Source organism: Dermacentor albipictus, chromosome 1 (genome assembly GCF_038994185.2).
Source record: "Dermacentor albipictus isolate Rhodes 1998 colony chromosome 1, USDA_Dalb.pri_finalv2, whole genome shotgun sequence".
Taxonomy (NCBI): domain Eukaryota; kingdom Metazoa; phylum Arthropoda; class Arachnida; order Ixodida; family Ixodidae; genus Dermacentor; species Dermacentor albipictus.
Window position 1 is genome coordinate 254580499 of NC_091821.1, and position 14372 is coordinate 254594870.

The window sequence follows — 14372 nt, forward strand, 5'->3', positions numbered from 1 at the left end:
TGGCTGTAATTCGTAAATTGCAATATGTGCTGTAAAGTAACTTATTTTATTTATTTTTGTTTTAATTCGTTAATTGTACATTTTGATTTCTCATGCAAGTAATGGGCATGTCTTCTACTAAGAAAGCTTCTATTGCACCCTAAAACTTCACATTCAGTCATTGTCAGCATACTATGTCTTGCATAATTATTTTTTCTGCGCTTTACTCATACAGGTGCAATGCAGAAAATGCCGAATTGTTTATATACCTGCGCACCATGACAGCGGTGACCCAAAAAACGATATAAAGCAATTAACTCCACTCATTACCTGGCTCTGCAATAGCTTGGAAGTGGCAAGCTGTCCGCGTTGGCTTCCACTAATCGTGAGCATGTTGTTCCAACTGAAGGTCGCAGCCTATGCAATGATGATGCGTATGCCAAGTCATGCAAGTAACAAAGTTACGGCCTTACCATCACCTTCGAGGCATCTAGTGTTGCGGTGCACGGACATGTAAACTTGCGGCACTCTGTATTTTGCACACTCCAAGTAAGGCAGAGTAAGAATAACTACAAAAGTGATAACGTGCGGAAAAGGATTCAGAGGGCTGTTTTAGTAAACAATAGAAGCTTTCCCATTAGAAGTCGCGATCTTTACTAAAACATTTAACTTATTTTAACATCTTGGCTAACGTTAGCTGGGACAGCCTGTATTTGTACCTTGTCTTTCTTTCTTTCTTTTTTTCTATCCATTTGTTCAAGTTAACGCTTTTGTTTTAATCTTACTGCCTGATTATTCACACTATAGACCCTTTACAGTGGTTAGTTATAAGGCCAAAAGTCAAGTATACATTTATTATCAGCAGCACTAATGTTTTCTTCTAGCTTGAAGCTGAAACCATTGCGTCTCTGGCAAACGTCAGTTTCCTGAGGAAATCTAGACAGTGCCTTTTATATGCTAACAAGCATGTCATCTGCTATTAAGAACAGAAGGCTGAAAGGCAAGTAATAGCAGATGGCAGCAGCCAATGCAGTTGCACTGCACAGGTACTGTTGAGTGTTTATGAGCCTGTGAACATGTCGCACTCACGAGTTCAAACAAAACTGAAATTTTTCATGCATTAACAGCATAGACATACGTCAGAATTGTTCTTTAGAACAAAGGCTGTGGTAATTACAGTAACTGTTTTGTTTGTCTTTTTTAGAATAAGTACTTGTGCTGAAACAACCCTTTCTTACAGCGCTACAATGGAAAACCTGCATGCATTCCAACATACCTGTCTGGTTTTTTTGTGCATCATGCTTTATGACATTTAGAAAGTGGTGAATACTACCTTCATTAAGTAAGCTGGCAATATTCTTTTCATTTTTGTTGTGTGTGGCCTGCAGATGCAGCTATGCAAGAAAGAAAGCCTGAAAGAATGGCTGCATGCCCATTCTACTGATCGCGACTATGAGTCTGTTCTCGACATATTCTACCAAATCGTCAGTGCAGTGGAATATGTCCATGAAAATGGCTTGATTCACCGAGATCTCAAGGTGTGTTGGCATTTCAAAAACTTTACTCGTCATGTGTTTAAGCATGGCAGCTCTCAGATACAATAAAATGCTTTAAATGTTCAGTTAGAAAAGAACATTGAGTTTTTCTTTTTATTGTTTAACAATTTTATCATGCTTCAGCATTTGGAGTGAAAAGATCAGATGTTGTTTGCCAATAAAACAAAAAGGTGGTAAGATGTCACTGTTGTTTCTGCTTATATTGTCTTGTCTGCTGTTTGCAAGTGATATTTTGTCTAGTGATGTGTTTTTTCTTCCCACTGCCCTCCATCTTTCTTTACTCAGTTTGGTAACTATTTACTATGTCAGGTTCTGTTGTACAGTGGACTCTCGTTAAATGAAACTTCAAGAGACCGGGGGAATCGGTTCCATTTATCAGGAGTTCCATTTACCGAGAAATTGAGCTCAAGGCCACTAAAGATTTTTTTTTTAAAAGGGCTGATACTCAACAGTAGATAATAGGTGTAGCAGATCTTCTTACAAAGCTTCTTTTTACAAGCTTTTACAAAGCTTCTTTTACAAGCACTAGTGCTAGAAGCACAAAACATAATTACAAAAAAAAAATTTTAATTGCTGTTTTAATGAAGCAACCTCTCTCAAAGTCATTGATAACTTTGATCTTCATCTGCAGCATAAGTGCATTGAGCAGGCATTTCTGTGCCGTCATCAAAAATGTTAAGCAAATTGACAGCAACTCCCAGCTTACCGACCAAGACGAATTTTTCTTCAACTCTGAGACTTTTCTTTCGAGGAACCTATATGGGTTTCCTTTGTAGCAATTGCTACGAACGGGTGGATGTCCGATTTTCCCTTTATTCACTGCTTCTCTCCACCTTGCGGGTTTCCGCAGAACTACTACGTCAAACACTGCCAAAGTATCCTCACTGCAACAGACGTATGTTGTCAAGTGCACCATCCCTTAAAAAAGTGAATACTAACTTTCTTGAAGTGTTTGGCCATTGACTTACATTGACCGTCGTTGGTATCTGCACAATTTTTTCATTGTGTGATAACCAACACTAGGAGACAGGACACGAGACAAAGGTGGCACAATACGGTGCTGATCAGCGCCATATAGTGTCACCTTCGTCTGATGTCCCATCCGCTAGCACTGGTATAGTGCAAAGACATTCTTCGTTTTGTCATCCACACTCTGACTTCCTTTTCTGTACACATGGCACAGCCCTCGAACATCTTTTTTGCCATGGATGATGCCATCAAGGTGGGAGATTTTGGCCTGGTGACCGCTTTGACGGGTGGCTCAGTCGTAGCGACCCCGCTGAAGGCACCTTCTGAAGATCCCTTCTCCAGCAAGTCGGGACGCCTCACTGACCAAGTGGGCACCCAGCTGTACATGAGCCCAGAACAGGTGGGCTCAGTGGGCTTAATTTTTTACTTTGTCTGCATTAGGTCAATGATAGAAGACAGCTTTTCAATAGAGTATTCAGTTTCTGTGTAAGTGAGGACCAGTTTCCTTTGCATGCGATTATAAATATGTAGCAGTTCATTGCAATTTCTTTTGTACTAGGATATGTGTGTATGCATGTAGCATATTGACACGTGTACTTATCTTTATCGGGCGACCATGTTTGGCCGCCTAACAAATGTTATCGTGCAGCGCAGGACGCGCCTGCATGTAAAAGAAGTTTCTGGCATGTTATCGTTGGTTCCCTCCAATGTCTTTCACTGCAACATGTGTAATCTGATTGCATGTATGCGCGACGCGAATAGTGCAGAACTTTGTGGAAGGCACGCGGGTCCCATCGGTTAATCTGGAACATTCCACGACTGATCTATAAAAGCCAACGTGCTTGACCCGCTGATCAGATTTTCGCCGATCGCCGACTGTGTTTGCCGCTATCGTTGTGCTTTAAGTGTAGCCTGTTTTGTGGGCACAGGTTCGCCCAATAAAAGCTAGTTTTGTCTTTCACAGTACTGCTACTGTGTTCTTTGACGTCACGACCACGTGACAATATAATACCGACAGCAGAAGAATTTTATAGTGAATTGTACAGTACCTACAACAGCCGCGTAACCGTAATTGGACGTAGTGACGAAGACAGAAGTTCCATGTGTAACCAACGAAGAGGTTCGAAGCGTCTTGCAAGGACAGGTTCACGGGAAAATCGGATAGAGAAGATGCAATAACAGTCGACCTCATTAAAGGGGATATTGGGTACTCCCATGGATGAAAGAAAAACTGAGGAGAGGCCTTGACGTCACTCTCTGTAGAGCTCAGTGACGCCGGAAGTTGGCGTTACGCCGGCACCTTGTCGGGGCAGATTCTCCTGTCGCGTTTACGTTCCTCGCCTTCAGCGCCCAACCAGGTCGGGCTGGGCGGACGTGCGCGCCGTAGTGATCCGACCAACGGAACCACTCGCGCTGTGTACCATCGCGATACCGTTGTCCAAGCCCTTTCGCCCGAGTATTGTGCGCTAGCGTTGAAAGAAGTTCATATTGAACTCCGCAAGTTAGACTGTGTCGCCGGTCTCCTTTGCCGGATTTTCTGAAAATAAAGCTCTGCATTCTCACTGCACTGCAAGTATGCACAGGCTATGCCCGGCAGCCCCCTTTACGCACCTCACGACCTATGGCTAGCCCATCTGCAGTTTACGAGAACAAACACGTATGCTGGTCGTGGCTTTATGGAAATCGTTTTGCTTTATTGAACAAGTTTCGGGCGGGCGCGCACTGTGGAGATGTGACGAGCCACAGCGGGCCCACAAAGAGGCCAGCAGAGGAGAACGTCGTTACGCGTTTAAATACACCGACTGCGGCCTTAGGGATACAGTACTGTTCTCACGATGAGAGAAGCTTCACGGAAACAAAGTTCTGCAGTGCCGAACAGTAAGCGTGTATGTGCGCGGCTAGCACATTGACTTGGTCTACGCGCGACTGTCAGCCGTTTGATGTGTGCGCAGGCGTAGGTTCTTCTGTCGAGCCTTGTTGACTCTTGCACCGCATCCACCAACCTTCACTTCCCTGCGTCCCTTGAGGAGCACACAGATATCTGCCGTAAGGACGGTTCTTCCCTTAATTACTCACAGCAGTCACTTCTTTCCTGTCTTCACATATGGCTGTTTTGCGTGCCACAGATGCATCGTCCACCGCCAAAGGCGGGAACACTGCACAGCTGTCACTGACCTGCAAGGCGCTTATTGTACATTGCTTATTGAACCTGTCCTTGCAAGACGCTTCGAACCTCTTCGTTGGTTACACATGGAACTTCCGTCTTCGTCACTACGTCCAATTACGGTTACACGGCTGTTGTAGGTACTGTACAATTCACTATAAAATTCTTCTGCTGTCAGTATTATATTGTCACGTGGTCGTGACATCAAAGAACACAGTAGCAGTACTGTGAAAGACAAAACTAGCTTTTATTGGGCGAACCTGTGCCCACAAAACAGGCTACACTGAAAGCACAACGATAGCGGCGAACACAGTCGGCGATCGTCGAAAATCTGATCAGTCGTGGAATGTTCCAGATTAACCGATGGGACCCGCGTGCCTTCCACAAAGTTCTGCACTATTCGCGTCGCACATACATGCAATCAGATTACACATGTTGCAGTGAAAGATATTGGAGGGAACCAACGATAACATGCCAGAAGCTTCTTTTACATGCAGGCGCGTCCTGCGCTGCACGATAACATTTGTTAGGCGGCCAAACATGGTCGCTTGATAAAGATAAGTACACGTGTCAATATGTAATCGCAGTGAGCATAGCAGTTTCATGTTGCCTGTGCATGTACACACACCCTAATTCATTCAGGAGCATGAAAATTTGTGAAAGGGGCTCTGGAACACTTTTCTACTAATCATAGAATGACATAACTATTAAATTACGTCTCCTCACAAATCTCCTGTCGCAAAAATGTTTCTAATCCTTCAAGCAGAAGCGAAGTTGGACGTAGTTATCGGACCAACAAGGGGGGACTTTTTGTCTCATTTCATTTCCACTAGCGCGCTGGAAGCTACACAGGGGAGATGGCAAGTGGGTGCAAGGGAGCAATGCTCCGCCTGCCCCTGGCCAAAGGTTGGTTGTCTCGGTGCCAAGATGGCGCGTGGCAGCACTCCGTGGTGGCCGTGGTATCTATGCTACACTTTTCACCTCGGAGGCCACACGCAGTAGACACAGCAATGCACAACTGTCATGTCAGTGCAAAGATGAAATGGTTTTTCTTTTTGATATTGCAGGCATATATATTTTATTTTCCACTTATTTAACTCAAATGATCACGAAATCATCCAATAGCTGTTGTGGCATTCACTGCTTGCAACGACGTTGCATGACAACATGGTGAAGGAGTGGGCAAGTGATTTTTAACTGCTTTTGACATGAGATTGTAAATCCCCTGCTACATGCAGTGCAATATTATTTGGCTCACATGTTCGTAGGAGCTTCTTTAACATATCAGCAGCACTTTCTATGTTCAAAAAGTGTTTCATGGGTTTTGATGCTTTTGTTAGTGATTGGACTGGGTTACTACAGAGGTTGCTTTTTTCGCATTTTTAGGGTCACTTCACCTTTCATAGTGGTGTCCCATAGGTTTAGATGCTGTGGTCATGGGTGTTTGAACTGTGGAGAGGATTCTGTGGGAGCGAGAGGAGAAATGGTGCCAAGAGGGAGGAAGGGGGTGTGAGAAAAGCTAGTACAGTGCAGTCCACTTATAAGGATACAACACATAATGATATATCTGTTATAACGATGAGTTGACTTCAAAGTAGCAACTTATCCATTAGGGCTATGAGAAGATATATATGAGAAAATAATATAAGGGCTATGAGATATGTTATTCACTGCATATCGGGTATAATGGTCGAAATGCTGCCTCTTGAGCGGCATTTTCCATGCAGAATAATGGTAAAATTTCCTTTGCTAAGTTCGTCTTAACCGAGATGGGGTGAAAGGTTTCTCTACGCGAGTTCCTGTCTGCTGCCATTACTGCGCATCGCATCCTGCCAGCGTGCCACTTACGAAAGCCACGGAGAGCATCGCAAGCTGGTGCGGCGTGCCACAAGATGGCACCAGCTGTTTCGCGTCCGCATTGCCGGCAGGCGTCCAGAGGGAAAAGACAAAAAAAAAAGAAAGAGTGAGAAGAGAACAATGCCTGCGCTCCTTTTCTATAATCTCCCTCTCTTCCTCAGCGAGCGGGGAAATGCGCCGCAGAAGCAGTGGTAGGTGCCCCGACAATGCGCAAAGCTGTGTCGCTTGAGACGAAGCTGTAAATTTTGCAAGACTCAAAGTACTAGCTCGTGCAGTCGATGATATCAACAATTCTGAAAACCATGAACGCCATGATCATGAAGGCTGGAATCAATAGCCATGCCAATGAACGGAAACGGCGGGCTTTGTGCGCTTGGGCAAAACCCTCATGTGTGAAACCAACACATGCCAACACGGTGGCAGCTGCTGACATCGCCGAACTTTGGGAGCACGTCGATCGGGCGATAAAATAGGTGGTGCTTCGATAGAGGAGTTTCTGAGGACCAGCGCAAGGCAGCCCAAGTGCGTGATAATAGAGACCAGGGGCCGGATTCTGTGACGGTTCGCTTTGTAACCCATTTGGTCTGGCTGCTATGTCAATGTGACATCACTCGGAGAAAGAATGGAATGTCGTGGCACGAGGGAGACCAATGAACGAGCGGCGTTCTGTCGCAAGGTCACGTCATCATTTTGTTTGTACTTTGGGGGCTATATAGTAATTGAAGGATGTTGCTAGTTCAGTAAAAAAATATTGGTCTGTATACAACACTTGCGCATTTAATTTCCAGTAATAACTGAGCATCTGACGCAGAAAGCTAATGCTTTAATTTTTCTGTGCTGATTTATTTTTATTTTGTAGCCATTTTTTTGGCGCCATATGTTAAGCAATCAAAGCGGTTCACTGTATGTGGGTCACGGCTCTAATAGGATTTCGTTTAGCCATGGCTGAGCTTCTTAGGGTGGACGATTGCGATGAGAGCTCTGGTTACATATCCCACAACTTCGAGAACCTTGCTGCGATCAAGGAAGCATTCTTGACTGCGGCTTTCTCCTGCAGCGTGGAGAGAAATCTCACACCCCTTTTTCTTTTCCCTCAACTGTAATGATCCTAGCGACGGCGATAATGATGCGACTGACTGACGGTTGCGACAACCCAATAGCTTCTACATTCCAGACGCACTGCTGAAAACAACCCGTAACAAAAAAAGAAAAAAAGATGAACAAATAGCATGCACAGCACTCAAGTCGCAGAAAAAAACGTTGTAGTGTCAACGTTACTAATTCTTGTGGTCTGCGATATTCTAGCTCGTCATAAATCCATCGCATTATGTTTTTGGGGCGCCTAAAGTGTCTTCAGAACTCTCCTTCACTCATGTCGTACCATCGCACCGTCGCCTCTCATCACACCGTTGTCTTTGGCCAACACTCGCCAGCAACACAACCAAAAGAGCCACAGTTGGCATCCCTCTCGACACGCCGGCCAGCGCAAGACTAGCAGACGGCCACGGTGTCCCTAGCAACCCTCAAGATCATACTCATCACCACGCATGACCCTCGAGTGAACCACTTCTCTGTGGTTCCTCTCGTAGCAAATGACGGGTTCCTTTTCAGATGATTCACAACCTGTGTGACGACAACGAAATCCGTTGGCAACAAATTTGTTGCCCCGCCCACCAGGGATGACGACAACGAAGTGCCGACCATGGCATTAGTGAGAGCGAACCAGTTCCAAAGCAAACCATTATAGAATACGGCCACCGATAGCTCTGCCTCATTCTGCGAAGGTTCTCCGATGGGGCAATCGTTGTCGCGACAGACGGCGGCGTTGTGCGACGGAGGCAACGAGATTGACATTTAAACCAACCCCAAAGTTCACGAAAAGTGCACTGTCGTAGATAGAGTCACTCATTGATTTTACGCATGCTAAATTTTAGCCGCTAGTGTTCCGTGCACACTGTGGTTGTGAGCCTGGAACTTCCGTGAAAGCAGGTGCAGATTTCTGACTACTTCAGCACGCCTAATGCTTGACACGCTGTTTAGAGGTGTAAATGAAAGTTTAATTTTTCACAGCTTTCTTATTACAGTGTCAATTCTTTATCATAAGTGGCAAACTTAGTTTCGGAGCTACGAAGGCATGTTTGGCAGCTTTTTTCTTTTTTTCTTCTTTTACGGCAGTCCAGATATAGCGATAATTGCTATAACGATTGGATTTTTCGTTCTTCTTGATATCGTTGTAAGTGGGCTGCATTGTAGCATGTGCCAATTGTTTAGCCCAAGTGATAATGTCAAAGGGTGAAGAAATTAAGGGCACAGTGCTGATTAGGGCACAGGGCTGCGTTGACGAAGTGAACACAGCATGCACTCAGCAGTCCCATGATGCACTGGCACTCAGTTGCCCACAGCAGTATAATGAACTTGAAAAGTTCACTTAACCAATTCCTACAATCAGTAAGATCTGCATAACTTCTTTTTTTATATATATAGATAAATAAAAGAACAGAAAATATTTTGCATTTTTGCAAAATTTAGCAAAATTTAGCATCTCACATGCCTGTGATCACATGCTCCCCACAGTGGGCACCTTTAGTGTGCAATGTGCACCCGTAACAGTTGTCTCAGAGAGCAGTAGGAAAGATGCTAGCCCTTGTGAGTGCTGTGATGTGCTTGGTGGCTCTTGCTGTTTGTCTTTCCCTTCCTGTCATGTGCAAAGCACCTTTTCCACATTTGGTTGTGATCTACGACTGCAATCAGCATTGTCTCTTTTCGTGTCCCACGAATGTTTCTCACACGGAATAAGTGACCGTAAAATGCATGTACGTAGTCTGGAAAAGTGAGCAAAGTTAGAAGTGGACACCCTGAGTGTATGTTCGTCGCATTACTTGCTTCACCAAGAATTAAATGATATGGCAAGAGTATCGACTAGTTATGGACAGTGGCCTGAAAAAGTTGCAATAGTTTGTCGCCTATTTATATTCAAGCTCTGTATTTAATGTTAAGCTGCTGGAAAATAATGACCAATGAACACATTGGGCTGACAATATTCAACCATTACATTGGGATGAGCAACATACTAGAGCATAGAGGGTTGGGGCATCATGAAAATGCAGAACATAACATTTTTAAAACTGACATTTTCTAAATTTATCTCTTGTTGCACTAATCTGTAAAGTATCTCACTTCATGCATCACTATTTTGGGCAAGTAAGAACGAAACTCCTCCTATTGTGTGTCCTGTTTTCAATGATTTTGTTACAGTAAATTTTTTTACTCGTGCAACCTGCTGGTGTTGATATCTGAGCACTCAGAGCAGCTAAAATCAAATTTTTTTTCAGTAGGAAGCTGCATGTCTGATAAATGGTATAATGCAAGCGGATTTTGAAATTGTGGCTTCTAAACTTAATTTATCATCATCATCATCAGCCTGTTTTATGTCCACTGCAGGACGAAGACCTCTTCCTGCGATCTCCAATTACCCCTGTCCTGCACCAACCGATTCCAACTAGCGCCCGTGAATTTCTTAATTTCATCGCTCCACCTAGTCTTCTGTCATCCTCGATTGCGTTTCCCTTCTCTTGGTACCCATTCTGTAACCCTAATGGTCCAATGGTTATCTGACCTGCGCATTACATAACCTGCCCAGCTCCATTTTTTTCTCTTGATGTCAATTAGAATATTGTCTATATCCGTTTGCTCTCTGATCCAAACCGCTTTCTTTCTGTCTCCTAAAGTTATGCCTAGCATTCTTCGTTCCATCGTTCTTTATGTGGTCCTTAACTTTCTCTCAAGCTTCTTTGTCAGTCTCCAAGTCTCTGCCCCATATGTCAGAACCAGTAAAATGCACTGATTGTACACCCTCCTTTCCAATGATAATGGTAAGCTTCCAGTCAGGAGCTGGCAATGTTTGCCGTATGCAATCCAACCCATTCTTACTCTTCTGTGAATTTCCTGCTCATGATCAGGGTTCCCTGTGATTAATTGACCTAGGTAAACGTACTCCTTCATAGACTCTAGATCCCGACTGGCCATCCTGAACGCTTGTTCCTTTGCTCGGCTATTTATCATTATCTTTGTCTTCTGCATATTAATCTTCAACCCCACTCTTACACTCTCTCTGTTAAGGTCCTCAATCATTTGTTGTAATTCGACTGCATTGTTGCTGAATAGAACAATGTCGTCGGCAAACCGAAGGCTGCTGAGATATTCGCCATCGATCTTTACTCCTAAGCCCTCCCAGTTTAATAGCTTGACTACTTCTTCCAAGCACAAAGTGAATAGCATCGGAGAGATGGTGTCTCCCTGTCTGACCTCTTTCTTTATAGGTATCTTCCTGCTTTTTTTGTGTAGAATTAAGGCAGCTGTAGAACCTCTGTAGATATTTTCCAAGGTATTTACGTAAGCGTTCTGGTGCTCCTTGATTACGTTATGCCGCTATGACTTTTGGTATCTCTACTGAACCAAATGCCTTTTCGTAATCTATTAAAGCCATATATAGAGGCTTATTATATTCGGCGGATTTCTCGATAACCTGATTTATAGCATGGATGTGATCCATTGTAGAGTTTCCCTTCCTGAAGCCAGGCTGTTCCCTTGGTTGACTACAGTGTTGCCCTTATTCTATTGGAGATTATTTTGGTAAATAGTTTATATTGTACTGTGCAAGTAATCTAATGGGCCTATAATTTTTCCCCTTTTTGTGGAGTAGTATAATGTTTGCATTCTTCCAGTTTTCTGGGACCCTTGCAGTCGATATACATGTCATATAAAAAGCCGCCAGTTTTCCAAGCATTATGTCTCCTTCATCATTGATTAAATCGACTGTTATTCCATCCTCGCCTAACGCTCTTCCTTGTTTCATGTCTTGCAAGGCCCTTCTTACCTCATCACTAGTTATAAGAGGAGTTTCTGTATCCTGTTCATTATTGTTTGTAATTGAGGTACCCTGACTCCTCAGGGTACTGTACAGGTCAGTATAGAATTCTTCTGCTGCTTTTACTACATCTTCGAAGCTGCTGATATTACCCTGCCTATCTTTTAGTGCATACATCTTGGTTTGTCCTATGCCAAGTTTCTTTCTCACTGATTTCGGGCTGCGTCCATTTTTTTATGGCTTATTCAGTCTTTCTCACATTATAGTTTCGAATATTACTTAATTTCGCCTTCTTGATCAGTTTTGACAGTTCTGTGAATTCTATCTTATCTCTTGAGTTGGACGCTTTCATTTTTTGTCGTTTCTTTATTAGGTCCTTTGTTACTTGGGAGAGCTTGCCTACTGGTTGCCTTGGTGCCTTGCCTCCCACTTCAATTACTGCCTCTGAAGCTAACCTAGTTACTGTTTCATTTATTAGCTCTATGTCATCACCATCTCTCTGTTCTAAGGCTGCATATTTGTTTGCAAGTACCAGCTTGAATTTGTCTGCTTTTACCCTTACTGCCTCAAAGTTGACCTGTTTCTTCTTGACCAATTTTGCTTTTTCTCTCTTCAGATTGAAGTGAATCTTAGCCCTCACTAACCTATGATCACTGCACTTTACCCTACCTATCACTCCTACATCCTAAACTTAATTATTTTGCTCTCTTTTTTGCTGCATTGTTTTGCATTGCAAAAAGTATTTATTTATTTATTTATTGATACTGCGGTCCTGTTACCAGGACCTTAGCAGGGTGCATACAAAGTGAAAAACATCCAAGTAAATATACAGCGATACACAACATAGGTCACTCGCGATGTACAAATGCAAGCAGTTACTAAATAACACAGTAAATCACTCGCTACATAAACATAGGTGCGATTCAAATAATGGCAATGAGCATTGAGTTACAACGTCATCAGTAAGATTATTCCTTTCAACAATAGTTCTGGGGGTAATTAACGGTGTTATTGTCTGTGAATGTCGATGACGTGTAGCATAACCAGCAGAGAAAGTGATAAAGGATGATGTATCAATGTTGTAGTGCCCCTTTATGAGCTGAAATAAAAACTTTAAACGGCATGTTTGGTTCCTTTGTGTTACAGGTGGCAATCCACTTCTCCTGAGAAGCTCCGTAACTGAAGTGCGACCATACGAATTATATATGAATCGTACTGCCCTTTTTTGAACTTTTTCTAGTTTAGTAATGTTTCTTTTAGTAAAGGGATCCCATATGACAATTGCGTATTCCAACATTGGTCGAATGATGGCATTGTAAGAAAGAAACCGCACAGGAGGCGTAGCGAATTTTAGAGAGCGTCTTAGGAAAAATAGTTTTCGAAGGCAGTTTGCCGTGACAATGTCAACATGTTTGTTCCACGAGAGAGTGTTAGTAATCCAGAGGCCAAGGTATTTATATGCGGTTACCTCAGAAAGCATGATGTTTTCGGCATTGTAGTTGTACAATAAAGGCTTGTTTTTTAACGATATTCTCATAAAGACAGTTTTATCGAAGTTAATTTCCATTTGCCAATCATTGCACCATGGTACTATGCTTTTAAAGGCACCATTCAGTCTAATTTGATCGTCAACAGAGGAAATTTTTTCGTACAGAACACAGTCATCAGTGTACAACCTAATACCCACAGAAATCTGATCCACAATGTCATTTATGTAAAGTAAAAACAGAAGCGGACCAAGAACTGATCCTTGGGGGACGCCGGAATCAACGGCGTCCCCCAAGTAAACTAATATAACTAATATAATAGCATTTGTAGTGATCGCATATTAAAGAATGCTTGAATTATTGCACTCTTCACCTCTTGAGCTATTGATTCATGCATTAAAATAAAATAAAAATTGTTTCCTGTTTTCTCACTATAGAGGTGTGAAACAATAGTATGTTATTTAGAATTAATTTTATTTAACTCATGAAGCTCGCCGAACAGAATGCAAATAAGATTGCCTCTTTTCAGGCTAAACTTAAAGATTCCGAAGGTAGGGCGTGAAGATCAAATCTAGTTTTCTTTAATTTCAAAGACCCTAGAAACTAAACATGGGCTGCATCCAATACCTTAGTGATTCAACGCTGCAGTACACAACTAAGCAGCCCCATTGAACAATTAGACGTGGAAAGAGCCCACAGGTTAGGGTGCTTTAATTGTAACAGATAGGCCTATAAATGTTAAATTCACACATTTTAAAGTAAAAGTGTGCATGTAGTCGTGCGCAAGAAATCTAAAAATAGCTGAATATCGGATTTTGGATGACTATTCTCCTAACACGCTAACTGCTAGAAGGCACCTAGTTCAGTTTGCCAAAGCACAACAGAGACCCTTAAACTATGCCACGACAAATTACTAATAGGAAATACAAATTGCACGTACAACCGTTGTTCTGATAAGGTACTATTTGCTCAATCACCACGTTCCCAGCATCTGATCGTCCAATAACCGTCCCAGTAACTACTTTCATTTCTTTACACCAATATCCGCACTATTGTTCCCAAACTTGATTCCCTCCAACGCCTGATCAGCACAACGGCATCGAACGTCGCCCTTCTTACTGAAACTTATCTTAACCCGTCCATTAATAATGCAGAAATTCTTTCACATTTTCCAAATTTTTCTATATTTCGACGCGATGGAACTCACAAAAGGGGTGACAGCGTACTGAAATAACAGTAACAACGCCCTTAGATATTGTCTTTGTGATAAGCAATGCTTCCAGCCAGGCCGTTGTTATCGGTACATGCTATTATTGTCCACCTGCTGCAGACCACTTTTTCGTTGCTGACTTCCATGAGGTACTTCACTCGGTAACGGAGCTTTATCCCCAATCACCTATCATACTGTTGGCGATTTCAACTTCCCTGCCATCAGTTGGTCCAACATAGCTGAAACAACGTCAAAAAACACAGTTGAAAGTGATTTTATTAGC

At 42.8% G+C, this 14372-nt stretch overlaps 1 protein-coding gene across 2 annotated transcripts in view; it reads left to right on the forward strand.

Moving 5' to 3' along the window:
* Positions 1-14372, forward strand: part of LOC135901499 (eukaryotic translation initiation factor 2-alpha kinase 3-like) — a 100758-nt gene that overhangs the window by 72043 nt on the left and 14343 nt on the right. The window contains exons 15-17 of one of the 2 annotated variants that reach the window (XM_065431303.1): positions 1368-1517; positions 2719-2904; positions 12539-12922. In XM_065431303.1, coding sequence (XP_065287375.1) covers positions 1368-1517; positions 2719-2904; positions 12539-12559 — 357 coding nt within the window. In that variant the 3' untranslated portion in view covers positions 12560-12922. Of the gene's footprint in view, positions 1-1367; positions 1518-2718; positions 2905-12538; positions 12923-14372 lie in introns of those variants that run through there. The other variant, XM_065431296.1, reaches the window with a different exon arrangement.